The 24872-nt window shown below is 62.5% G+C and overlaps 4 protein-coding genes across 6 annotated transcripts in view; 3 read left to right on the top strand and 1 right to left on the bottom strand.

Moving 5' to 3' along the window:
* The window catches only part of NOTCH2 (notch receptor 2), a 95546-nt gene extending 91090 nt beyond the window's left edge, over positions 1–4456 (top strand). For both annotated transcript variants that reach the window (XM_068164506.1, XM_068164507.1), the window contains exon 33: positions 719–4456. In XM_068164506.1, coding sequence (XP_068020607.1) covers positions 719–2062 — 1344 coding nt within the window. In that variant the 3' untranslated portion in view covers positions 2063–4456. The remainder of the gene's footprint in view (positions 1–718) is intronic.
* Positions 4457–7257: 2801 nt separating this feature from the next.
* On the top strand, positions 7258–9051 carry REG4 (regenerating family member 4). 2 transcript variants are annotated; one of them, XM_068164509.1, is made up of 6 exons: positions 7258–7333; positions 8019–8106; positions 8212–8309; positions 8392–8529; positions 8609–8714; positions 8870–9051. In XM_068164509.1, the coding sequence occupies exons 2-6, from the start codon at positions 8043–8045 to the stop codon at positions 8941–8943; spliced, it is 480 nt and encodes a 159-aa protein (XP_068020610.1). In that variant the 5' UTR covers positions 7258–7333; positions 8019–8042; the 3' UTR covers positions 8944–9051. The 2 variants fall into 2 exon arrangements, with proteins under 2 accessions (XP_068020610.1, XP_068020609.1); XM_068164508.1 differs by having other exon boundaries at positions 7988–8106.
* Positions 9052–11690: 2639 nt separating this feature from the next.
* Positions 11691–15085, top strand: HMGCS2 (3-hydroxy-3-methylglutaryl-CoA synthase 2). The gene is made up of 9 exons (XM_068164560.1): positions 11691–11856; positions 12084–12523; positions 12793–12918; positions 13200–13364; positions 13435–13603; positions 13689–13859; positions 14349–14455; positions 14562–14687; positions 14768–15085. Exons 1-9 carry the CDS (start codon positions 11744–11746, stop codon positions 14872–14874), a joined length of 1524 nt encoding a protein of 507 aa, XP_068020661.1. The 5' UTR covers positions 11691–11743; the 3' UTR covers positions 14875–15085.
* Positions 15086–15627: 542 nt separating this feature from the next.
* PHGDH (phosphoglycerate dehydrogenase) lies at positions 15628–19881 on the bottom strand. The gene is made up of 12 exons (XM_068164563.1): positions 19600–19881; positions 18630–18781; positions 18387–18452; positions 18250–18304; positions 18035–18133; positions 17816–17948; positions 17588–17736; positions 17223–17375; positions 16980–17112; positions 16607–16734; positions 16216–16444; positions 15628–15925 (listed from the first exon to the last, which is right to left on the bottom strand). Exons 1-12 carry the CDS (start codon positions 19735–19737, stop codon positions 15771–15773), a joined length of 1590 nt encoding a protein of 529 aa, XP_068020664.1. The 5' UTR covers positions 19738–19881; the 3' UTR covers positions 15628–15770.
* Positions 19882–24872: the final 4991 nt, after the last annotated feature.

Below are 24872 nucleotides of genomic sequence, written 5' to 3'. Positions count from 1 at the left end.
TCTCAGTACAGATTCTTCCAAACCTAGACTGCCTGGAACTGTCCCCAGGTGATGTCCCCAAGTCTTGCAGGGTTTCTGATCTGGGAGAGCAGTTCTCTGGGCATCAGTGCTGTCCTGCTTTTTGTGCACTGAAGGGATGCACACAGTCCGTGGTGTGTGAGAGCACCACCAGGGTGAAGCGCTGCTGCTGCCAAGCAGCTAGACTCCAGTTAGCTGAGAGATCTGGCAGCACAGCAGCAGTCACATCCTGTCATGTTTCCAGGGGTCTCAATGCAGGGCAGATATGAGGGAGAAGCCCCTCTGAGAGACAGTCTGCACTGTGCAGATCTCTGTAGCTTCGCTGTTAGCTTTTGCTGTGTCTTAGTCTGGTTTCTCTTCCCTGTCCAGGAGCTTCTCCCATATAGCTTAGGTCTCTACTGGGCTGGTTTAGTCCTCTGTACCTTTCCCCCTCAGGGGACAATGAAGGAAAGCACCAGAGGCTTTCCCAGGTCCTCCAAGGAGCCGTGGCAGAGTGACGCACTCCGTGGTGGGATAGTTTAGCAGTCTCCTGTGATCTGCCTTCCTCGGGGGGGGTCTCTCAGGGTGGGCTCTTCTGCCAGACAACTCAAGTGGCGCTGCATTAAACACTGCTTCCAGGCGCGGCCACGCCGCTCAGGGAGCGTTAGCTGTAAGCCAGTGCCACCAGAGTGACGCCACTGAAGTCCTCCTCTGCTTCCAGGAGGAGACCCCGCTGTTCCTGGCTGCTCGGGAAGGCAGCTTTGAAGCAGCAAAAATCTTGCTGGACCATTTTGCCAACCGAGACATCACAGACCACATGGACCGCCTGCCCCGGGACGTGGCCCAGGACCGCATGCACCACGACATAGTGCAGCTCCTCAACGAGTACAACGTGGCGCACAGCCCCGCCGGGCACCCCGGCGCCATGCTCAACTCTGCCCTCTCCCCGGTCATCTGCGGCCCCAACAGGTCCTTCCTCAACCTGAAGCACGCATCCTTGAGCAAGAAGTCACGGAAGCCCAACGCCAAAGGCATCGTGCCCACGAACCTCACCAAAGACGCCAAGAGGAGGAGGAAGAAGTCCCTGAGCGAGAGCAAAGGGCAGTTCTCAGAGAGCTCCGTGACCCTGTCCCCGGTGGACTCCCTGGAGTCGCCCCACGCCTTCGCGTCCGAGCCCACCTCGTCCCCGGTGATGCCGTCGCCGGGGGTGCTGCACTCGTCGCCCGGCTCGCTGCTGAGCGCGGCGCCGGCACCGGCCGCGCACGCCCTGTCTTTCCCCAACCTGCACGAGATGCAGCCCCTGGGGCGCGGGGCCGGCGCGGTGCTGCCCTCGGTCAGCCAGCTGCTGTCGCAGCACAGAACCACCCCTCCCGGCGGCGGGCTGGGCAGGCTGCGGCCGGCCAACGTGGCGGCCGAGTGGATGAACCGCGTGGAGGTGGGAGAGGCCCAGTACAGCGAGATGTTCGGCGTGGTGCCGCAGGTGGTGCACCCCCACCCCAGCCTGCCCCAGCAGAGCGGCCTGCTGCAGGCGGATGCCAAGCACATGGCGGTGTCCCGGGAGTCTCTGCCCCCCATCATGACTTTCCAGCTGGTCCCCAAGGGCGGCATAAACCAGCAAGCGCTGCCGCAGCAGGCGCAGCCCAACTGCGCTCAGAACGTGGCCGGGCCCCTTAGCTCCATGTACCAGATCCCGGATATAGCTCAGCTGCCCAGCGCCTCCTTCTCCGTGGCTGCCATCCCTCAGCAGGACGGGCAGGTGGCTCAGACGGTGCTGCCGGCCTACCACCAGTTCCAGAGCTCGATGGGCAAGTACCCCACGCCTCCCTCGCAGCACAGCTGCTACTCCTCGGCCACGGAACGGACTCCTAGCCACAACCGGCACTTACAGGGGGAGCACCCGTACCTGACTCCGTCGCCCGAGTCGCCAGACCAGTGGTCAAGCTCTTCCCCACACTCTGCCTCTGACTGGTCCGACGTGGCCACCAGCCCTGGCAACAGCCAGCGTGGGCCGGCGGCCCCCCACATGCCGGAGCAGCAGCGGAGCAACATGCAGGTGTACGCCTGAGGGCTGGCCGAGGGGAAGCTCGGCTAAAGCGGACTCCAGAACTCATGAAGGTCTTCCAGGACGGAAATGAAGAACTGATTTAGTAGCCAAGAGTCTTAACGAGCCCAGGCTGCTCTTGCCTCGGAGGGACTGTGGTCGCTGTGGGCTTCTCTGCTTTTCTGCTAAACAGAACTGTAGAAGCTGGTGATGGAGAAGACCACCTGGGTCACTTCTAACCACCTGCCACGCACCTTGGGGGTGACTGCTGTCTGCACTGGACTCTCCAGTCTGCTTGTACACATCTTCCACCGTTTCTCTGGAGACAGCTCTTCAGCTTAGTGCATTCACGGGCCCTGCTCCAGAAACTTAGCCAAAACAAGCTTCGTATCCTTAGTTTGTTACTCCTTTTGTTACTCACCTAACCTCTCTCTGAAGCACCTTCTACTAGTTCTCCTTGAGTTCAAGTTGCCTTGACACAGCTCAGAGCTGCACCCACGTTCCCAGACTGCTGCTCCCCGTGGCCACTCTTGCTCAGCAAGCCAGCCGGACTCCCGCAGACAGCTGCAGGTCAAGTGACGCCTTCTGTCACGCAGCCGCATCCTCTCCTCTTCCAGAGCCTTTGTACAACCCCACTAACACCCCTTAGCCTTCTCACTGCCTGCTCCCCGGGTATTAGGAGATGATATATGCATATAATCTACTCTTAGGTCTCTTTTCCCACACCCCCTCTCCCAGACCCCCTGGTCTGACCTTGTCCTCCCCAGGTGGCCTGTGGGCACACCTCTCCCACGTTACCACGTTGTATGTCTTCCCTGAGACACACCTGACCCTTCTGACACACTACCCTCCCCGTGCCCCTGTCCTCTGCCAGGTGTGCCCATGGACTGCCTTCACAGGCTCTGCTGATGGAAGAGACACGAGCCTCTTGGGAAGCTGCTGGGATGAGCCCCAGTGTTTCAAGCCCTGATAATCCAAGGTCCCAGCGTTCTTGCACAGTACTCCCCTCCCTCCATCCAAGGGTGGCTGTGTCCTGTCCTCCAGATACCATATGCTGCCTCTTTACCTTCTTAGCAAAAAGTGTGGAGGATGTTGTTACATGTTTGCAGTGTGTGTCCTCCTGGGACGGGAATGGTGTCCAGCCCTGTGAAAAGTGCCTTTTGCTTCAGCCCTGGGGAAGGGCTGCCTTGGCCTCCCCTCCCAGCAAGGAGGCTGCAGCGCTGGCTCCTGAGCAGGCTTCCAGCAGCGGCGTGCCTGAAGCCAGGAGCCGGACTTGAGCAGCAGAGCAGATCTCAGCTACTGTCTCTGATATCTCAGAAACTGTTGCCTGATGCAGTGGTTAAGAGGCTTGGGGCTGTCCTGTGCTCTCAGCTTCAGCCCATCTCAAGGTCTGCCAGCTGAGGTGCCCCACGTGCTCTGTGGGACAGCAGTGCCGCTGGTGCTGCAGCTCCCCCAAAGAAGCAAGCTGCGGCTGCCCTGAGACAAGCAGCTGCTCTTCCTGCTTTGGCCACAAGAGCCACGCTTCCCTGAAGGGCTCTGGACCAGTCAGCAGCTGAAGTGAACATTTGTGGGGATGGTTTGCTCCTACCTCTTCGGGGGACCCCTGCAGACAGACGTTCCAAAGAGAGGGGGGCTGCCGGCTGCCGCCGCGGCACAGAGCAGGCTGCTGCGCTCCGGCAGCGGCCGCTCGGCATCCTACCACGTGCAGTATTTTCTCTGGTGGCTCTTCCCATTCCGGTCAAGAGCAGAAGCTTTTCCTTGTGGTTCACCTCGATGGTACATGAAGGCAGAGCCTCAGGGGGGGCTGGTTCCCGGGGCCAGTGCTTTGGGCTGAAGTTTTTAACTCTGAAGTTACTGCTTTCAGGGCACGCCGGCAGCGTTCCCCGGCACGCTCGCCGCCCTGTGTCCCCTGAAGTTTAGCTGCAACCGACTCAGACCTCCAGGCCAGAGCCTGCAAGCTGCTGGGAGGTCTGTCCAGGTACATCTTCCACTGCAAATAATGAAGTGTTGCTGCGTGGATGCTAAAGAAACAAAGGGCTTTGCCTCCTTAGTCCCAAGTAACCAAGTGCCTTGTTCTGACTGTGGCTGCCTGTCCCAGGAGCGCTCTCTCCGTGGCACGAAGCCAGCGTGGTGCCTGCCCTGTTGATAACACGGTGGCCTTCTGCCTGCCTTTGTTTCCCCTTTTGTTTGTTTGGGTTTTTTAACTACTTGTAAAGATACTATCTCCTGCAGGTGGTATTGTATCTCGGTAAGTTGTAGAGTAACCATTCACTCAGCAGCCTTTTCCTCTATTAATAATGGGAAAAATATTTGCTTATTTTTACATTTTTTATAAAAGTCTTTTATGAAAATAGTTGCTGCCAAAATGTATTAAGCAATTTTTATCCCCAGAATAAAGAGTATGTGCCCGGTGCCCGGCGTCAGCGTGCCACGCGGTGTCTTCCTGGCTAGCGCGGCGCAGCCCCTGGCTTCTGAAGGACTCCTCGCTGCTCAGTGGCTGCCCAGAGCCCTGGCAAGGGGAGGGCTCGTTAGGACCTCCACGCTCCAAGTCACCGCTGAGCTTTTGGGGGTGGAGGCTGCTCCAGGCTGTGGCGGCGGTGCCTGGACCCCACCCCTCAGCTCCGTCCATGGGACCTGAAAGCAGCCCAGTTCAGGTGTAGCAGGAGGATTCTGGGTCCCTTGGTAGCTGAGAAGGAGGCAGTACCCAGCAGCCAAGCAGGTGGGCATAGTGGGAAGGATGGGGAGGAGCTGGGAAGGATGGGGAGGAGCTGGGAAGGATGAGGAGGAGCTGGGAAGGATGAGGAGGAGCTGGGAAGGATGATGAGGAGTTGGGATGTGGCCTTTCTGAAATGCTTTGAGTGAGAGCTCTCAGGAGTCTGGCAGCTGGAGAAGGGCTGAGGCTTTTGTGTGGCTTTTAGAAAGGTGTGAGTGAGCATGGGTCAGGTGTGGATTCACCTGCTCCCTCGCTCTGCTTCCCTGGGCAGTTCTTCCAGCTGGGGAGGGAGCCTCAGCCTAGAGCTGCAGCTCCCTCCCTGGCCTGAGCTTGGCTGCTGGTGCATGAAGCTCTGCGATTCTCCCTCCTCTGAGCTGGGGAATTGTGGCCCCTCCGTGGTGTTTTCAGGCTTCAAACGTTTGACTTGAACTGTTGGAGAGCAAACAGACCATGGCTGTCCTCCTGTGTTCCAAGCAGGGGGGAGCCACCGCTGCCTCCAGCCCCACTGGCGCTCGCCTGGCTGGCTTCCAGCTCCTGCTGGCCCTTGGACAGAGCCAGTAGCTGGATTCCGATGTCTGGCAGGGATAAAGCTGCTGGGGGCGTTTGAAGGGTTTAATATTCAAACTGCACAGCTCCTTTATCTTCCAGTGGAGGCAGCCTGGCAAGCACAAACCTCCAGGAGGATTTCGCCCCTCTTCTCCCGCAGGTTGTGCATCTGTGCCAAAGTTCAGTGAGCTCTGCTCTGTCCCTGGCACAGCTATGTCGAGTTTGCCGCTGCTCAAGCTGGGACTTGAGGCTGTGTCTCCCTGGGGACAGCCCAAGCTTCCCCCGCTGCCTGGGCTGACAAGGGGCTTGTGAAGACTTGTGGTGCTGCATCCAAATTAGCTTAACTGAACCAGCCAGGCAGGGAGCTGAGGCATCCTTTAGCTGACCAAGAAGTAACTGAGGAGCCTCAGGCTCCTCTGGGGAGCTTTCTCATGATTTCTCACTGAACAAGGAGGGAGTCTTGTGGGGGGCTGCGGGGTTTGAAGGGCTTCCCCATGAGTCACAGCAGCTGATCTCTGTAAGGTTGTTTCTTCCAGAAATGGAAGTGGGCAGCAGCTGTGTTTGAATGCAGGAAGCCTTTACCCTTTGGCCCTGAAGGCTGCCTAGCAAACTGACCCATATTTGAGAGGTCTGGGAAGCAGTGGCAGCTGTATCCCAGCTGTGTGATGCAGGGAGACAGGTCTGATCCTCCTCCTGCCCTGTGGTGAAAGCCAGACGTGCCTCTGCACGCTGGCACGGCGCTGCTCCCTGGGGGTGCAGCAGCACTCACAGGCTGCATGTTTCAGCAAGAGCTGCCACAGAGGAGATGTGGCAGATCCCTGGGGGACGTGGCTGGAGCCTGGCAGCCAGAAGTAGCAGCTCCAGCCAGCTGCAAGCCTTCCACGTTGGGGGAAGTGAGGCTTGGGTCTAGGGCTGGATCCTCTGTGAGCAGCTGCCCCCTGGGTAGCACCCAGTGGTCTCCTCCAAGGGTTTCGAGTGGTGAGGGAAGGAGAGCAGGGCATCGGCTAGAGCTGGCAGCAGCAGAGCACTGGTCAGGAGCTGGCAGCTTTGCAGGAGGCCACGGGACAGGCAGCAGGAAGATCTTTCAAAGCTGCTTTGTTATGTTAGGAGCCAGCCAAGTGATGCTCCAGAGCAGCCTGGTCAAAGCAGTCAGGCAGATGAGCTTCAGCTGCCTCCCACTCGTTCAGGAGGACACCCCGGGGTGAGGACCCTGGTTGAGAAGGCTGTGCCTGACCCTACTAAAGGGCTCTGACTGCTGGGGCCTAGAGCAGCCTCCTGAGGGCCAGGGCTGCAGGTACCCAACATGGGGTAGAGGTGGCAGGGGCTGCTTCTGCGGGACCTGCCCCTTCCTCCTGGAGGGACGCAGCCTGGGGCAGCCCTGCGTCACTGCCGGGCGTGGGGACCGCTCGCCCCCACCACTATCTGATGGCCCCTGCCAGCCCCCGGCTGCAGGCTGTTCCCACATCCCAGCCTCCTGCAGCCTGCTGGCAAACATCCCCAGGCAGTTCAAACAAGGGTGGTGTGTGAGTGACGCATGGCAGAGCTGGGCAGGGCGTGGGCTGCCACCGCTGCCCGGGCACGGGGGCAGTGCCGGCAGGTGGCACCTGTGGCCTGGCCGTTCACCGCCGGGATGCTTCAGCCGAGACCAGGGCAGCCTCACCCCGGGCTCGTCCCTGCTAGCCCCCTGTTCCCCTGGGACTGGGCAGTGGGCATCCCTGCATGGTGCCAGGCTGCTCTGGGCCGTGAGATTATCTCGCTCTGTGTTATTAACACTAATTGCAGGGGGTTATTGACCAACTAGGAGAGGCTCTTCCTGTCCTTTGCTGGAGAAACACTGAGTGCAAACAGAGCAGAGATCTGGGCAGCTTTCCAGCGAAGTGGGGGGATAGGGGGGAGTCAGCAATAAGATTTTTATGGTGGGAATCACCTGAGCTGGGCAAACAGTTCTGCTGCTGAGCACTGGCATATAAAAGGGCAGCTCCTCTCCTCTCTGTGACCCACGAGGAGCCGTTATTCCCCTGATCGCCAGAAAGCAGGTGAGGAAGGAGCCCCTTAGAGGGTGCCTGGGGCAAGCAGGAGCTGGTCCCGGTGCTGGAAGCTCCTGGGGAGCTGAGCGCTGCCCTTGCCGGGTGGAGCAGGCTGCAGCAGTGCAGTTTTCAGCCCCATGTGGACTTTTGCTGCTGCTCGGAGGGGAAGATGAGCTGAGTCTGCACATCAGCCTGGTGCCCAGGGATCAGCCTGGTGCCCAGGGATTAGCCTGGACAAAGGGGAACTGCACTGATGTGACTCATTCACACAAACCCCGGCCTGGGGCTGGCAGTGCTAGGAGCCGGGGGGGGCATGCTACTGGGCACGCAGTCCCTAACCAGCCCTGGCTTTGCCAGTGCCATTGCAGCTGCAGCCTGGTGCCAAGGCGGGGCTGGGGTCCCCGTACTCTCCCCATGTCCCCACAGAGCAGCTTGGCTCACTCAGATGCTTCCTCTCAAGGCTGGGACTGGTGGGGCCAGGACACCCCAATGCCAGTGTGGGATGGGGTGCTGGCATGGGGCAGTGACCTGTGCCAGGGAGGGGAGAGGGAGGCATAGCTCTCAGGGCTGCTGTCTCCTCTAGGCAGCTGAAAGGAGCTAGGTTCAGTCCACAGCATGTCAGGTTTGCAAACTCTGGGCACAGATGGCATCCCCTGTCCCCAGGGCCGTGGTGTGACTCCCTGAGCTCTTGCAGGGGACACTTGCAGGAGCAAAGAGGATGGTGGCAGCAGCCAGATTTGCCCTCCTGCTGCTGGGCTGCGTGGGGCTCCTGCAGCCAGCCGGTGAGTCCCATGAGGTGGGGGCCAGCTGCTTCCACAGCAGAGCTGGGAGGGAGCTGTGATACAGGCTGGCCCCCTCTCCTCCTCCCCACGGCTCTCCTTCCACAGGTGCCCGGTACATAGACTACTGCCCCCAGGGCTGGTCCTACTACAAGCTCAGCTGCTTCAAGTACTTCAGCCAGCCTCGGAACTGGGAGGAGGCTGAGGTAAGCATACCTCGGGGGTATGCAGGTGGCTGAGGAACCCCATCTCCTGGGGGTGCCCCAGCACTGATGGCTGTCCCTGCAGCAACACTGCCAGGCCAGCCATGCTGATGCCCACCTGGCTTGGGTGGAGGAGCCCCAGGAAGCAGCCACCTTGCGCAAAGCCATCTCCTACTACCAGCGAGTGCAGCCTGTCTGGCTCGGCCTGCGCTACGGGCAGGAGGTGAGGCAGGGGTGGCCAGGGGTGCCAGGGGGCTGAGGGGCAGCAGAGCCACGCCTCTGACCCCCATCTCCCTGCACAGAGCCAGGCCTGGCAGTGGGCAAGTGGGAGCAAGTACAGCACCAGCAATGGGCTGGCTGGGAACGGTGCCCAAGGGGGAACCTGCGGCGTGCTGACCCACCTCAGCGGTGAGATCTCACCCCCCGCTCCAGGGCTTGGTCCCGGCTGGCCTCCAGCTCCTCCTCCTCTGGGTCCTGTAGCCCTAAGGGGGGCTGCAGCAGGCAGAGCTGGTGCCCTGTCCTTTCCGTGGCCCCCACCAACCCCCAGCCCCTCTCTCCGGCAGGCTTCACCGTGTGGTCCAGCACAGACTGTGCCCAGACGCATCACTACATCTGCAAGTTCATCCCCTCGCAATGAGCACGGCCCCTGCGCGACCCCCGCCGGCAACGCTCGCTCCTCCCTTGCCGCCTCCGCTCCTCTCCCCCCAGCCCCTACAAATAAATCTGTAAAAGCAGCAGCATGCAAGTGCTGTGTGAGCTCGGTGCTGCTGCGAGGCCTTGGGCTGGCACGGGTGAGGGAGAGGCAGGCGCTGCAGTGGCTCTCCCGATGGCTCCCAGCTCCTGGGGAGCTGCCAGTGCTGGTGGAGCCGTTTGGGGGTGAGCCCCCGGGAGCTGCAGGGCGCTCCCAGCCAGGCACTGATGTTTGCTCATCCCCAGCCTGCTGGTGCCAAACAGGACAGGTGTCCCTGGGGTGCAGATAGCAGGGACAAGAATGTCCCTGGGGTGCAGGCGAGGAGGAGACCTGTGGCACAGCTGCGGGTGGGGATGGCAGCTGTCATGGTTGTGTGAGCGTGGGGAGGGGCTAGGGTCAGGGGAGGGGTTAGGGTCAGGGGAGGGGTTAGGGTCAGGGATCACAGGATGTTAGGGGTTGGAAGGGACCCCTGAAGATCATCCAGTCCACCCCCGCTACCAGAGCAGGACCACAGAATCCAGCACAGGTCACACAGAACACATCCAGAGGGGTCCTGAAAGTCTCCAGAGAAGGAGACTCCACAACCTCTCCGGGGAGCCTGCTCCAGGGCTCTGCAACCCCCCCAGTGAAGAAGCCACTCCCCATGCCGAGGTGGAACCTCCTGCGCTGCAGTTTCCATCCATTGCCCCCCGTCCCATCACAGGGTGCACGTGAGCAGAGCCTGTGCCCTCCCCCTTGACCCCCAGCCCTCAGACATAGTTTCATAGTTTCATTCAGGGTTGGAAGGGACCACAAGGATCATCTAGTTCCAACCCCCCTGCCATGGGCAGGGACACTCCACACTAGACCAGGCTGGCCAGAGCCTCATCCAGCCTGGGCTTAAACACCCCCAGGGACGGGGCCTCGACCACCTCCCTGGACAACCCATTCCAGGGTCTCACCACTCTCATCTACAAACATCCACCAAATCCCCTCTGTCCTCTCCTCTCCTGACCAACCAGCCCCAGGTCTCTCAGCCTCTCCCCACAGGGCACTGCTCCAGTCCCCAATCACCCAGGTGGTGTCAGCTGGTATGCAGGGAAAAAAATTCACTCTTGCAGGACTTTGTGTTGGTTGTTCCAACTTGCTGTCTTGATCTGAACAGCACAGGCTTTCCTGCCAAGCACAATGATGATGACAGCCACTGTTGTGCTTGATTTTATGAGGCATTGGTGGGTTTGTTCCCTTTGCATGGAGACAAAGCAAACCAGGAGCTGCAGTTGTGCATTGTGGAAGACTGACAGAAAATGAAGTTATTTTAGAATCCGCTCCCTTCACCACCACCTCCCCTGCCCCATTTCCCCCTTTTCCCCCTCAAACTCACAGCACCTGAGCTCTGTTGGAGTCTCCTCCTATCCCAGGTGTGGCCACTTGGGCCTCCTCACTTGGCCCTCCCCACCCACTCCCCTATTTAATCCCCGACAGGGTAGGCAGCAGCCCCAAGCTGAGCCCATCTGGGCTGAGGATCCTCCTCTCATCTCAGGTCAGTGCCCCTGGAGCACACTGGGTGATGGTGGTGGTGACAAAAGGCCGGGGGGCCTGGTGGCCCCCCGGTTGTTAGGGCTAGGATTGCTGACTGCTCCAATCCCCTCCACAGGTGCTGGCTGGGGCTGCTCATGGGGCTGAGCTCCTCTGGGTGGTATCTTGGCTGGCTGAGGGTCTTGCCCCCAGCTCTGAGATGGCTGCAAAAATGGTGGTGGTGGAACAGGAGCTGTTTAGGCAGGGAGGGAGGATGGTGTAGAGGGAGCAGGAGCTGCTTTGGGAAGGTGAAGGTGGCAGGGGGGCAGAGCAGGAGCCTGTCCTGTAAGAGGCATTGACAAGCCAGCTAACCTGCTTGAGCCATTGCCCTTTCTCCTCTCCCTGTTTTGCAGGGTCCAGGCTTGAGGTCAAGGAGCCAATAGGGCAGGGGCCGTTAAGGCTGCCTGGAGGGGGTGGAAGCTGGACCCCCAGCCTCACGTTTGAGAGAAGCTACTGCACATGTCAGAGGCTATGAGAGAAGGGGAGAGGTTAGGGTCAGGGGATGGGTGCCTCACTGGGTGCAGAGGCTCCCCAGGAGCCGCAGTGCTGCCCCGTGGCCGTGTTGACAACAGCGTTTGGACCAAAGGTCCCTCCTGGTGTCACTGCACTCTTGCCACAGGCATCACGTGGCTGTTTGCTCTGCTGCTTTGGAGGTAGCTCTGCCCTCACCTAGGTCATGGTGGTTTTGCCTCCTGGAGCTGCAGCATGTGCTAGAGGCGAATCATGTCCCAGGCAGCGCAGATGGTGCCGACCCTGGCCACATTCTGTTCCCTCTCCAGGACCACAGGGGCAGTTGGGGAGGCTGCAGAGCACCTTGCACACCAAGCACTGACCATAGCCCTGCCGGCAAGCTGTGGGCACTGGAGCTGCTGCTGCTGTGGGGGGCTGGGGTTGCAGGAGAGCCCGTCAGGCCTGGCTCCAGCTGAGCACATTCCCAGGCACTGGTGCACAGGACAGAGATGTCTTGCAGCTTGTCCCTCCAGAGCCAGCGCCGGCTCTGCCGTCCCTGTCGTGTTGGCTGGCGCTGGGTGACCTTTGAGCGCTGGGAATCAGTGTTGATAAGGGCCAGGAGGGCTGTGCCGTGCTGCCCTCCAAGTTTATAAAAGCACCGTGCAAAGCCCACCCTGCTGCCTGTCCTGCTGCCTGTCCTGCTGCCTGTCCCTCCGTCTGTGCAGCGGCCAGGGCGAGGATGCTGCGTTTGGTTGGTCGTGCCATGCGCTGCTGGGGGGCAAGGAGGGTGCTGCCAGGACCAGAGCAGGCACTCTGGGAAGCCCAGCACCCCATGGCTGTGCAGAGGGCATGGTGAGCACCCACAGAGATTGGGAGGGGTGGAGGCATAGCCAGGGAGGGGTCTGGGAGCTGCTTCTAAACCTCACTAGAGAAGAGGACGCTCTCCTTGCTCAGTGTTGCTGGGCACGGGGAATTGGCAGGGACTTGGGGTGCTCACTGGTGGCATCCCCCTGGGGCCACCACCTGTCCCAGAAGCTCGGTGCCACCGTGGGACCGTTGCTGCTCCCTCTGCTCCGCAGCCTCTCCAGCAGCACCGCGACGGGCAGCTGGCCCAAGGATGTGGGCATCCTGGCGCTGGAGGTGTACTTCCCCGCCCAGTACGTGGAGCAGGAGGAGCTGGAGCGGTTCGACGGCGTGGAGGCCGGCAAGTACACGCGGGGCTTGGGCCAGAAGCAGATGGGCTTCTGTGCTGCCCACGAAGACATCAACTCCCTGTGCCTGACGGTGGTGCAGCGGCTGGTGGAGCGTGGGCGCCTCTCCTGGGATGCCATTGGCCGCTTGGAGGTGGGCACCGAGACCGTCATCGACAAGTCCAAGGCCGTCAAGACCGTCCTGATGCAGCTGTTCCGTGACTCGGGCAACACCGACGTGGAGGGCATCGACACCACCAACGCCTGCTACGGGGGCACGGCCTCGCTCTTCAACGCGGCCTCCTGGGTGGAGTCCAGCGCCTGGGACGGTGGGTGGTGGGCCTGGGCAGGGGCTGTGGTGTGGAGATCGTGGGGCTGGATGTTGTGAGGGGCTGCCGTGGGATGGGAGAAGGAGGCTGGAGGTGGCCTGAAACCCAAAGATGTTCCAGCAAGCCTCGAAGGGCACTGCTGCCCCTTCGTCCCCATTCGTTGCCTGCCTTGGCCATGACACCTGACAGCGTGTGGATGGGAGGAGAGAGCCAAGGGATGGAGGCTGCTGCCTGCTGATGCCCCCCCTCAGCCTCTCTGTCCTCCCCAGGTCGCTACGCCGTGGTGGTGTGTGGGGACATCGCCGTCTATGCCACAGGGAACGCTCGGCCCACAGGAGGTGCTGGTGCCATTGCCATGCTGGTGGGACCCAATGCCCCGCTGGTGCTGGAGAGAGGTCAGCATCATGAGACCCTGGGGATGGTGGGCTGAGGGGTGCTGTCCCTGGGGCTGCACATCCACATCCCAGACCCAGACAGAGCTGCTGAGATCCAGCAGCACTGGTTCTGATAGCCCCTGTGGCTGCTCAGCTCTGACCACTTCCCTGCGAGCACCGCAGAGTGAGCCAGGGAGGCTGCTGGAGGTGGAGCTGGCATGGGTGGCAGCACCCATGGGTGCTTTCTATCCAACTGGGACCCCAAGAGACTCCCTGGCAGCTGGGTGTCCCTGTGCCCACAGGCCTGCGGGGAACCCACATGGAACATGCCTATGACTTCTACAAGCCTGACCTGTCCTCCGAGTACCCGGTGGTGGACGGGCAGCTCTCCATCCAGTGCTACCTGCGGGCGCTGGACCGCTGCTACGCTGTGTACCGCCGCAAGGCAGAGAGCCAGTGGCAGCAGGGTAAGTGGGGGCACCTCCAGGGGGCCTGTGCCATCCCACCAGATGCTGACAGTCTCACGTTGCCTCCCAGCTGGCATCCAGCGGCCCTTCACCCTCGAAGACTTCAAGTACATCATCTTCCACACCCCCTTCTGCAAGCTGGTGCAGAAGTCGGTGGGGCGGCTGCTGCTGAACGACTTCCTGGCCGCTCCCAACCCTGACACCGCCACCGGGCTCTACAAGGGGCTGCAGTCCTTTCGGTGGGTCCCTGTGCTGTGCCCCCTGGCCCTCAGCCTGGACAGGGATGTGCCCGTGTGGGCTTCAGGACAGCCTCTCTCTGTGCAGTGGCCTGAAGCTGGAGGATACCTACACCAGTAAGGAGGTGGAGAAGGCATTCCAGGCAGCCAGCCAGGACATCTTCAACCAGAAGACCAAACCCTCCTTGCTCCTCTCCTCCCGCAACGGCAACATGTACACACCCTCCATGTACGGCTGCCTGGCCTCCCTCCTGGCACAGTGAGTCCTCTGGAAAGCTGGCTTGGGGGAGCTGGGGGAGGTCATTTCTGGGAGAGCAGTCCCCGGGCAGGCTGGAGGGGCAGGTGCCAGCATTCATCATCCCACCCCAGAGCATTTGTTTCACAAAATCCCTGGCGTGGATGTACCCTGCTCTGTGCTGGCTCCCTGCCAGCCTTTCCATCCCAGTTTCTGGAGCTGGGCTGGCACATAAAGCCCTTCTGTCAATGCCAGGAGGATAAAACCTCTCTTGTCATGCCCAGCAGAATGGCAGACCCTGCGGCAAAGCAGCCATGGGAATGGTCAAGCACCAGGGCAGGACGTGAGATTGTCCTCCTGGGGCTCCCCAGCAGCAGCACACGCCCGGGCCACGGGGGCTCGGCAACACGGCCCCGGGTCCCAGGACCCCTGTCTGCAGCGGGGCAGGAGGCTGCCTCCTACCCCAGCTCCGCAGCCCCGGATCTCCTCTGACCCCCTAACGTCTCACTGCAGGTCCTCGGCACGGGAGCTGGCTGGCTCCCGGATCGGTGCCTTCTCCTACGGCTCGGGGCTGGCCGCCAGCATGTTCTCCCTGCGCGTCTCGCAGGACGCGGCCCCGGGTGAGCCTCGGCGTGGGAGCGGGGGCCGGGAGGGGAGGGAAGCTCGGGGCTAGGGAGCGGGGGCTGCTGGCAGGGCCGTCTCACCCGGGTGGGTCCCCGCCGGCAGGCTCAGCCCTGGACAAGCTGATCTCCAGCCTGGCCGACCTGCCGGCTCGCCTGGACGCTCGCAAGCGAGTGGCCCCGCAGGACTTCGCCGAGATCATGAAGCGGCGGGAGGAGACACACCACCTGGGTGAGTGGGGCCGGGGGAATGTGACCCCCCCTCGCTGCCACCCCAGGGGCCCACTGAGCATCACCACTCCCTCCCTACAGCCAACCACGCTCCCCACGGCTCCCAGGCGGATCTCTTCCCTGGCACCTGGTACCTGACGCGGGTGGATGCCAAGTACCGCCGGGAATATGCCAGGAAGCCCATCTAGACGGCACCGGAGTGCTGAGCCCTGGGGAGGGGGATGCTCTCCTCCCCACCAGCATCCTTGCTCCCCCTGAAAGCCGGGACTGGCCTCTGGGGGAAAGCTCACCTTGGACGCCTGGGAAGCAGCCAGCGGCACTTCAGGCCCCCGAGCTGGCAGGCTGTGGTATGTTCTGTGCAGACCTGGGCAGCAGCGGCAATAAAGGCATGGATGAGAAGGGGCAGCAGCCTGGCTCTGACTCCTGTTCATGAGGGGTCGCCTCTCTCACCTCGGGGCCCTTCCCTCAACCACTGTGGGGGCTGGGTCACAGTCCCCTGTGGGATTTACCCTGTGGGTACCCTCCCTGCTGCTGTGTGCCTCAGTAGCCGTTTCTCCAGGCTCTGAGCATGCCCTGGCATTTTGGAGGAGCCAAGCGAACCCCAGCTCCTCCCTCTTCACTTTGTGAGTGGCAAGATGCTGTTTTCCTCATGAGACCAGTGAATTGAGAACCCCCTCCATGGGAAAACCCGGGGGGGAGGAGGGGGCAGGTGCCATGGGTGTTCAGAGGAGGGCTCAGACCCTCTTGGAGCTCTGCCTGCTCCCTGGGCCATGTCCTAGCACAGGATCAACAACCAGGGGGGACCTTAGCAGGTTTGCAGCAGTCACAGAGACCTTTGCACCCTTGGGCAAACAGCAGTGGGGGCAGGGGGGCAGGAGGGATAGAGCCTGTTAGAGCTTTGGGGTTGAGGACAAGGAACCACAGACACAGGCACCTCACACTCTTCTCCTGGACCCTTTATTGAGCACGGGGCCAGCCCAAGCCCTGCATGGGGCCTGGGACCAGCCACGTCCAATGGTCCCCTGGCCTGGGAAGTTGCTCAGGTGCTGCAGCTGGGAGGAGAGTCCTCGCTGGCACTCAGGTTTTACAGCAGGAGCTGGAAGGCCTCCATGATGCGTGGCTTCAGCTCCCCAAGGTCAGGCAGGGGCCCTGAAAGCCCCACAACACTCCACTGCTCCCCTGCCAGGGGGCTGGAGCTGTGATAGGACTGGAGATGGACCCCTGCCTTCCCCAGCAGCCCTGGAGAGGAGGAAAGGGGTTAGGGACTGCAGGCTGCCTCCCTCCCCCCCCCAGCAGCCAGTGGGTGTCAAGGCTATGCCCACCCCAACACCCCTCAAAAAGTTTATGATGTTGTTTCTTTTCCCTCACCCCAAGTCCTTTGTTCTAAGCCCCCAAAACCCTGCCCAAATTGTGTCCTTCCCTCTCTCTATCTCTCCATGCAACATCTGCTCTCTCCCTGCTGCTTCAGGGTGGATGTGGGGACGCCCTGTCCTGTCCCACTCAGCTCAGGTGTGACGTGAGGACCTCACCAGCAAGAGCAGGCAGGGTGCTGGGCTCGGAGGCTTTGGCTCTGTAGATGAGGATGGGGCCCTGCAGGGGGGCTGGCTGCTCGAAGGTGGCTCCGTTGATCTCCTGCAGCACGGGGGTGCTGCCCTGCACTGAGCCTGCTGCCCGCAGCGAGGTGCCCTGCAGGGACACCTGCAGCGAGCCCACGCCGCTGTCAGGGGCCGGGGCCACGTCCCTGTGAGTGGTGGTGATCTGCCAGAGAGATGCAGACACTCAGCCTCCAGGGCCTGCAAGTGGCAGGGCACAGGAAAGGGATGTCCTTGGGGAACAACCCAGGGGCTGCCCCCAGAGCTGCTGCCAGGACAGGGTCTCTCTGTTTCGGGCTGATGTGCAGAGCCCCAGCTGTCCACACACCTTCAGCCCCGCCTCCTGGGCCAGCAGCAGGGCATTCACCAGGGTCACCTCCTTCTGTGCCCCTCCAGCCAGCATGCCCGCAGCCACCGCGGGTGTCAGATAGCTCCCGGAGTCCTGCAGGGGTGGCCCTGGGGTGCAGGGAGGAGGGAGGATGGGGTGGATGTGCCAGCAGCAGAGTGACCAGCATAGGGCTGAAGCAGCCAGCCCGAGGCTGGTCCACACCCCCCCCCACCTTCCCCCATACCCCCCCTCCCTCCATTCCCATTCTTCTACACATCCATGCACCCACCCATACCCCCCCTCCCCCATCCCTTGCACCCTGTTGTACTGCCCAGCCTGCACCCAGGCACAGGGCACAGCCATCCCTGCTCACCTAGGGTGCAGACCTGCACAGTGCCCTGTGCTTGCTTGCCCACTGTGCGTAGCACTGTGCCCAGGGCCTTGGCCAGGGCAATCCAGGGCTTGGTCTGGGGTGCGAAAGCCTTGCTGAGAGCCTGACCATTGACCTGGGAAGAAGAGCAGGGCAAGCACTGAGAACCCACCAGCAGGTGCACAGGGCAGCTCCCCATGCACCCATGTTTTACAGACAGGGAAACTGAGGCACAGAGGAACTCACTACACCAGCCAGCCCCTTCCCCGTGGCCATGTCCACGATCTGCAGGGCGATCTCCTTGCCGCAGCGGCTCTGTGCCTCCCGTGTGCTGGCACCCAGGTGTGGGCAGCTTATGACATTGGGGTGGTTCACCAGCTCACGGTCCTTTGGAGGCTCCTGCCAACACAGATGCAACCCACCATCAGCCCCTGCCCCGCCCCCGGCAGCTGTGGGGGGCATTCGCCCCCTCCCCACCTTGCAAGAAGGGGAGCTGGGCTAGGCCTGTGCCCGGTCCTGGTCCCACAGGTTTGCCAGGCTGCTCTGGTTTGAGCAGTTAAGGGGACACAGAACTGAAGCCAAGCTCGGGGGGTCCCCATGGCCCCACTCACCTCTGTGAAGACATCAAGGGCGGCTCCACCACACTGCCCTGAGCGTAGTGCCCGCAGCAGTGCGCCCTCATCCACGATGCCACCGCGGGCACAGTTCACCACCTGCACACCACGGCGGCACTTGGCGAAGGTGCTGTCATTCAGGAGCCCTGCAGAAGGAGTGCTGTGAGCAACGCAGGGCTGCTCCAGCTCCCCTCAAGCCCCTGTTCACCAGGGCCCAGCCCGTACCTGTGGTGGAGGGCAGCAGCGGTGTGTGGACTGTGATGAAGTCACAGCGGGGCCAGATCTGCTCCAGCGGCAGCTGCTCCACGCCGAACGTGGCCGAGATTTCGGGGGTGATGATGGGGTCGTAGCCTATGGTCTGAGGCAGAGCAGGATCTCACTCCTGCAGCCCAGCACAGTGCTTATGGCCAGGCCGGGGGGGCCCTGCTCCACTTGGCTCCTTACCTTCATGCCGAAAGCCTGCATGCGGGTGGCCACCTCCCTGCCGATGCGCCCCAGCCCCAGCACAGCCAGCGTCTTCCCGTTCAGCTCCATGCCCATGTACTAGAGTGCAAGGCAGAGGGTGAGCCACAGCATCCCACCTGGGCACCACCACTCTGCCCTGCTCGGCATGCTGCACCCTCACCCCATCCTGCTTGTGACGCTGCACCTGCCCCTACCTTCTTACGGTCCCACTTGCCCTCCTTCATGGAGGCAGCTGCCTGGGGGATCTGCCTGCAAGAGGGGGTTGTGGTCAGCGTGGGGGCAGAGGGCCATGGGGCACACATCTGCCTCCCTATCCTGCCCCCACACTCACCTGGCCAAGCACAGGATCATGCCACAGGTGAGCTCGGCGGCGCTGAGGCTGTTCCCAGTGGGTGTGCTGGGGATGAAGAATGGTGTCACTGGTGTGCCAACCCCAGCCTGATGGGGATCTGCACCCGTGAGAACGGAGCCCTGCAGGGTGCTGGGGGCCATGGGTGATGAGAGCACCCTGCTGCAGCCTCCCCTGTCTCCCCAGGAGTGCAGGCAGGGATGTCCCCTATGCTCCTGCTCTTACTTCATGACCAGGACACCCTTCCTGGTGGCTGCCTCCACGTCCACGTTGTCCACGCCAGTGCCTGCTCTGCCGACCACCTGCAGCCTCTCTGCCGCCTGCAGCACTTCAGCGGTGACTTTGGTGGCTGAGCGGACAATGAGCCCATCGCAGTCCTGGGGGCAACAGAACCACAGCACTGCTTAGGTTGGCAGTGCCCCGTAAGGCCACCGAGTTAACCTAATACTGCCAAGTGTGCCACTAGCCAAGTGCCACATCTATCTGTCTTCTAACTACCTCTGGGGCAGTGACTCCAGCCCTTCCCTGGGCAGCCTGTTCCAGGGCTTGACAACCCTTTTGGTGAAGAAGTGTTTCCTAATGTCAAATCTGAACTTCCTCCTGTGCAGCTTTGAGGCTGTTTCCTCTTGTCTTACAACCTGCTACTCAGGAGAAGCAGCCAACACCCATCTTGCTGCAACCTCCTTTCAGGTAGTTGCAGAGTGGCAAGATGTCCCCTGAGCCTCCTTCCCTCCAGGCTAAACACCCCCAGCTCCCTCAGACACTGCTCACAGGACTTGTTCTCCAGACCCTTCTCCAGCTTTGCTGTTCTTTGGACCTGCTCCAGCACCCCAGTGCCCTCCTGGTAGTGAGGGGCTCAAACCTGAAGCCACTATTCGAGGTGTGGCTTCACCAGTGCCGAGTACCGGCAGACAATCACTGCCCTAGGCCTGCTGGCCGCACTACTGCTGACACGAAATCAGTCACGGGGGGTGGGTCCAGGGCCGGGGCTGGTGTTCTCAGGGGGTGGTGGCTTTGGGGACAGCCAGGGGCTTGGATCCGCCGTGCGTGAAACCGGACGAGCTCTTGCATCAGACGGGAGGCGGGAACCAGATCCCCTGCGTGAGGGGCGCCCGCTGCCAACCGGGCCAGCCGAACCCCGACTGTGCCCACCTGCACCGAGACCCACGCGTGGGTGCAGCCCGGCCGCTCTCACCTTGATCTCCCGCAGCAGCTCCTCCTTGGTCAGTCCGGGCTTCTCCTGCACCCGGAGGCCGCCAGCCTGCAGGATCTCCCTGCAGCAGGGGTCCAGGCTGTCACTGATCAGCACCTTCTGCAGCTTGCCCAGCGCCATGGCGGGGGCTGGGACGGGACGGGACGGGACGGGACTGGACGGGACGGGACGGGGGTGTCGGCTCCCTCTGCAAGCTGCCGGGAGGCTGCTGCCGCCCCTCCGCCGCGCTAAAAGGGCTGCGACCGGGGCGCGTTTGCCGGGCTCATTGGGTCCCGTCTCCATAATCCCACCTCTTTCCCTTCCCCTCCCCTCCCCGCCCCAGCCCGCCCGGGCCCACCCCCCACACACACCCCCGGAGGGACGAGGCGGAGAGGAACGGAGCCGGGCCCCCAGCAGCCCCAGAGAAAGGGGAGGGGCTGTCCCAGCGGGACCCCGCTGTACCCGCGCCAGGGATCCTGCAGCGCGGCCGTGCCTCGGTTTCCCTGTCCGCGCATCGCAGCCCGGCGCTGGGAGGGGAGTGCTGGTGGCAGCCACGGTGGTGCGGGTGGCTCCCCGCAAAGGCTGGGGGTGCCGCTGGCAGGGGACCAGCTCGGCCACCCACCCATGGTGAGCTCGGACATGCCCCCCCCCCCCCCCAGCTCGGCCATGACTGGGGGTTTCCTGCACCCCTCAGCCCAGAGGTGGGGCAGTGCCATGGCTCCTGCCCACCCCCGACACTGCTGTTGAGCAATGCCCCTGATAAGGGCCCCAGGACACGGGTCCAGCCCTGACCACCGGCTCCCAATGACATGGGGTGCACAGGAGCCGCCCAGCAAACGCCCTCCATGGGACAAGAGCCACATGGCCATGCTCGGTGACCTCCTGGGGGAAAGCGTTGTCCCTCAAGAGGGGATGGTGTGGGGACCCCATGGCACAGCCCATCGTGGTAGATGGTGAGGGATGGACAATACCCATTTGCTCGTGGGGCTAAACCCTCACAGTCCTCAGGTCCTGTCCATTCCCCACCACTTTCTGTGTGCTGGGAGAGGGAAGCAGGGACATGATGGTGCTCCCAAGATGAATCCTGAGGTGACTGAGCCCTTCCAGGGGCTGTGTGTGCCTCAAGCAGCGGGGATTGGACCGAACTGCCCCACGCGAGGTGGCCATTGAGGGTGTTAAATCCAGTAGAGATCAAGCAATGGAAGTGACCAGGATGGGTACCCTCACTGTGGGCAGCACGGCTGAGATGGAAGAGTCCAGCGCTGTGCACACCCTGGCACTGCATACACCTTGGTGCTCCCTACCCTGCAGCCACGGCCAGGGAACAACCGTGACGCCAGAGTAGGGAAAGTCCAGGGCAGTCAGCAGAGGGGGAGAGCCGTGGTCAAGGGCAGCGGCTGGTGAAATCCTGAAGCAGTCCCCCAGAGGGGCTGTGTGACCAAGGGGCCGGGACAGGACTCCTTCTCCGCAGCCTCACCTGTGGTGTGGGCTGGGAACGCCAATACCGTGGGACACGCCGTGAGTGCGGGACGGCCCCGCAGCCCTGCAGCCCCTTGGCACAGCCCTGCTGCTGGCTCTGGCCTCTGTTAACTATTGGGACGTTGCTCAAGGCACCCGCGGACCGGTCACGCTGGCAGCCTGCCCTCCACGAAAGCTCCTCCTGGACTTGCCCAAAGCCTCCATACATATCCGTGGCCCTTCACCCACGCCTGTGTCCCACTTGTAAGGAGGCCACCCGCGGGCAAGCCGCGGCGGCGGCGACATTCTTGCCGTCTTTCCTGGCGGGCTGGTGCCCTCTCCTGGGGAGCAGCACCGGAGGAACAGCCGCGGCACTCCTGTCCTCGCTGGGGGGCTGCTGGGGTCCGGGCCGTGCCAGCAGGGTGAGCAGCTGCAGGCAGGGGCATGTCCTCCCGCTCCTGGCCCTCCGCGGGAGCCAGGCGCAGAGACTTGACTCTGGTCCCTGCCTGTGTCCTGAGGAAGGGCTTCTCGGGCTGGGGGGACCCCAAGGCTGCCAGGGTCAGTGGAATGGGTGTCTAAGGAACGCGGGCTGTGGAGGCTGATGACCCATGAGTGGGATGGAGTGTGGGGTTATGGGGACATGGCACCCCGCTGCCGACCCCCTTAGAACCGGGGTCTGTTTGGTGGCAGGTTGGGGGGCTTAACGGGTGACAGCTGGCTGAGGGGCCAGGGTAAGTGGAGAGCAGGATGAGAGGGATGCAGGGTGGAGAGTGGGGGCAGGAAATGGGGAGTAGTGGAGTGCGGGCCCTGCAGAGTGGATGGAACTGGGGGAGAGGGCAGAGGCAGTAACAAGGTTGGGCTACAAAGCAGGGCAAGGAACTAGGGGGGGTGTCATGGGGGACTGGGGTTATCAGAGTTGGGATGGGAAATGGCAAAAGTGGGGGAGACTGAGGTTGTCAGGCTGGGATGGTGGGTGCTCAAGGGCAGTTCGAGGCTGATAGGGATGTCCTGGGAAATTGTGGAGGATTAGAGAGCGAGTGAGGGTGTTTGGGGGCTGAAGGGTGCTTGAAGGACTCGTGGAGTTCTAGGGATGACAAAAGGGATTGGAGGTGTCAGATTTGGATTGAGGCATCCGAGGGAGACGAAGGTGGTAGGGAGGACTGACTGGGGGTAACTAGGCTGTCAGGACGGATTGCTGAGGGTGTCATGGAGAACCTTGTCTAATCTGGGATCTTTCGGGGTTGCCTGGGAAGTTGGCAGAAGGATTGGGAAGGAGGTGGAGAGTGGGGAGAGAGGGATTAGAGATTGTTCCTAGGGAACTGAAGGGTGGGAAAGGACTGGGGCTCAGCACAAAGAGGGCTAGAGGCAGGGGAGGTTTGGCACCGGAGGTGGCTGTCGGGTGTGGGGACTGAGGAGACTAAGTGGGGAATGGAGAGAGGGAGCAGGGAGAGAGGGTGGAAGGAGGGAGCGGATGGAGTGAGGGAGGGAGAGAGCGAAGAAGGAAGGATGGACGGTCAGAGGGAGAGAAGGGAGGGAAAGAAGGATGGAGGGAGGCAGGGACGGATGAACGATGGAGGCAGGGAAGAGGAGGAGGGGATGCAGCGGCAGGCGGAGCCGGCCGGTGCCGCAGAGACGCCTCCTCGGCGCACGCTGGGTCGACCCGGCAGCGTCTGCGGAGACCCGCCGGCTCGGCCCGGAGCCGCCGGTGCCCGGCCCGCGGCTGCCCGGCCCGGGGCGGCGGTGCCCGGCGGTGCAGAATGCGAGCCCCCCGGGGGAGGTGAGGAGCGCGTCCGTGCGTGCATGTGTCATCCGCGGGTGCCTGTGTCCGTAGGTGATGCGGGTCGTGATGTCTGTGTGCCCGGGACACGCACTGGGGCTGCGTATGCCCGCGCCGGGAGGTGATGATGCCGCGGCAGTTTGAGGCCCAGACACCAACCGGTATCAGTGCTGCCGGGATGCGGCCGGATGCGGCCGGGATGCGGCCGGGATGCGAGTGTGCTTCCTGGGGCTGCCTGGGACCCGATGCTGCCTGTCCCAGCCCCATCCTCATGGGCCGTAGGTGTCCCCCGCCTGCTGGCAGGGTCCCGCGATTGTTGGTTTGGCTGTGGGGCAGCCTGCTTCCAGGTGAGCTGGTGGCTTGCTGGGCAAGCCCAGGAGAGCTGCTGGGCATCCAGGAAGGGAGGAGCTGCCAGGGTGCAGGAAAGGAACAGAGGCCCCTTGTCCATCCCCAGGGGCATGTGGCTATTCACTACCCTGTGCCATGGGGACCCGGGGGTGCCAGGGCAGCATGTGCTGTGCCAGGCTCCGGTCCTGTGGAGCTGGAATGGCACTGGAACCAGTACTGGATTGCCCTCAGGGCATGAGGCAGGTGGGGATTGCTGTGAGGTGCTGGGCCAAGGGTGGCCCTGGGGGAAGGTCTGTGGTTAGGGGATTGGCATGGGCAGCTTGGCTTGTCTCATCTCTTCAGTCCCACTCCCACCCTTCCTGCTCTTCCTCTGGCTCTGCCCACCCCAAATTCCACCCTGAGCCGCCAGCCACACCATTTGTCCCTGCACCCAGCCAGCGCTGCTGGGTTCTGGGAGCCGTGCTGGTTGCCTCGCCTGTGATGCAGCGCCGGGTACCGGCCTCCCCGGGAGTGTGGGTGATGCCCGACCCCCGCTCCCCCGTCCTGCTGCATTCAATGGAGGCCTTGTTGCCATGCCTGGTGTGCGGGTGGTCGGTGGGTGGCCAAGCTGTGTGCTGTGCACACACGCCCAGGCGCACAGGCAGCCGCCCGGGTTGTGGCCGACTGCCCCCCGGCTCCACCTCCCCCGCGGTGAGACTCAGCCCCCGCTGAGACATTTGTGCCGACGAGTCAGAGGGGAGCCAGGCTGTGTCACGCTCGGCATCCTGGCCCCAGCGCTGAGATTCTGTGCTCGCCCTGGCCTTGCCCGGCCCTCACCATCACCTTTCTGCCAGCCTGGAGATAAATAGCTAGCACCTGGAGTGGCTGTGGCTGAGTACAGGGCGGGGTGGCTGCCATCCATCCCTCTGTCAATCTGTCTGTCCGCGGAGGGTGATCCCGCGGCAGGAAGCGGTGAGTTGGCTTCAGTGTTCTGAGCGGTGCTGGGCGCTCTGGGGATGCTGTTGTGTGGGGTAATGGCTGCTCTCCTGCAGCCGATGTGCCACGGCCCTGGCAGTCACCCCGTGTTCTCCCCTCTGCTGGGGTGCTGGTGCCAGCAGAAGGCCACGGTGGCCCTGGTGCAGTGCTGTGGAGATGCTCTGAGTCAGTGGGTGCTCTGAGTCAGGGCCGCCTGGCACACCTCGTGCCAGGGCTTGAAGGTACATGGGGGTGGGAAGTGCTGCCCAGCATTTGGGGAGGAGCGGGGGGGGGGAACGGGGCTGTGCCCCACTCCGGTTCCACGCAGTGCTGGGGGCCCTGCTCCATGCCCGGGGGTGACATGGGTGGCATGAAAGGGCTCTTGTTTTGGCAGCAGCCTCCCCTTCACAGAAAACAAATTCCCAGTGTTGGGCACATGGACAAGGAGGGGGAGCCCCCGTCCTTCCCAGCTGGCCCTGGCCACGGCAGAGCCCAGCGCTCCTGCTGGTCCCAGGGTCCCCATGGCCGGTCACGGGGCTCCCAGTCTAGGTGTTGGGGGTGCTGGCTGGGATGGGGGGCACCGAGTGCTCTGTTTGCTCACCTCAGAGCCTGCTGCCGGCCGTGACGCTGGGCTGGCCCTGCCTCAGCGTGGAGCCTCCGTGGTGCTGGAGGCACAGGGCTTGGTCACCCTCATCTCTGGGGATCAGCCCTCCATGCATTGCACCTCCTGGGGTGTTGT

This window comes from Melanerpes formicivorus, unplaced genomic scaffold (genome assembly GCF_026170545.1).
Source record: "Melanerpes formicivorus ecotype bairdi unplaced genomic scaffold, bMelFor1.0.p_v2 SCAF_81, whole genome shotgun sequence".
Taxonomy (NCBI): domain Eukaryota; kingdom Metazoa; phylum Chordata; class Aves; order Piciformes; family Picidae; genus Melanerpes; species Melanerpes formicivorus.
Note: the sequence above shows the minus strand (reverse complement) of the source record. Positions and strands in the feature narration are given on the sequence as shown.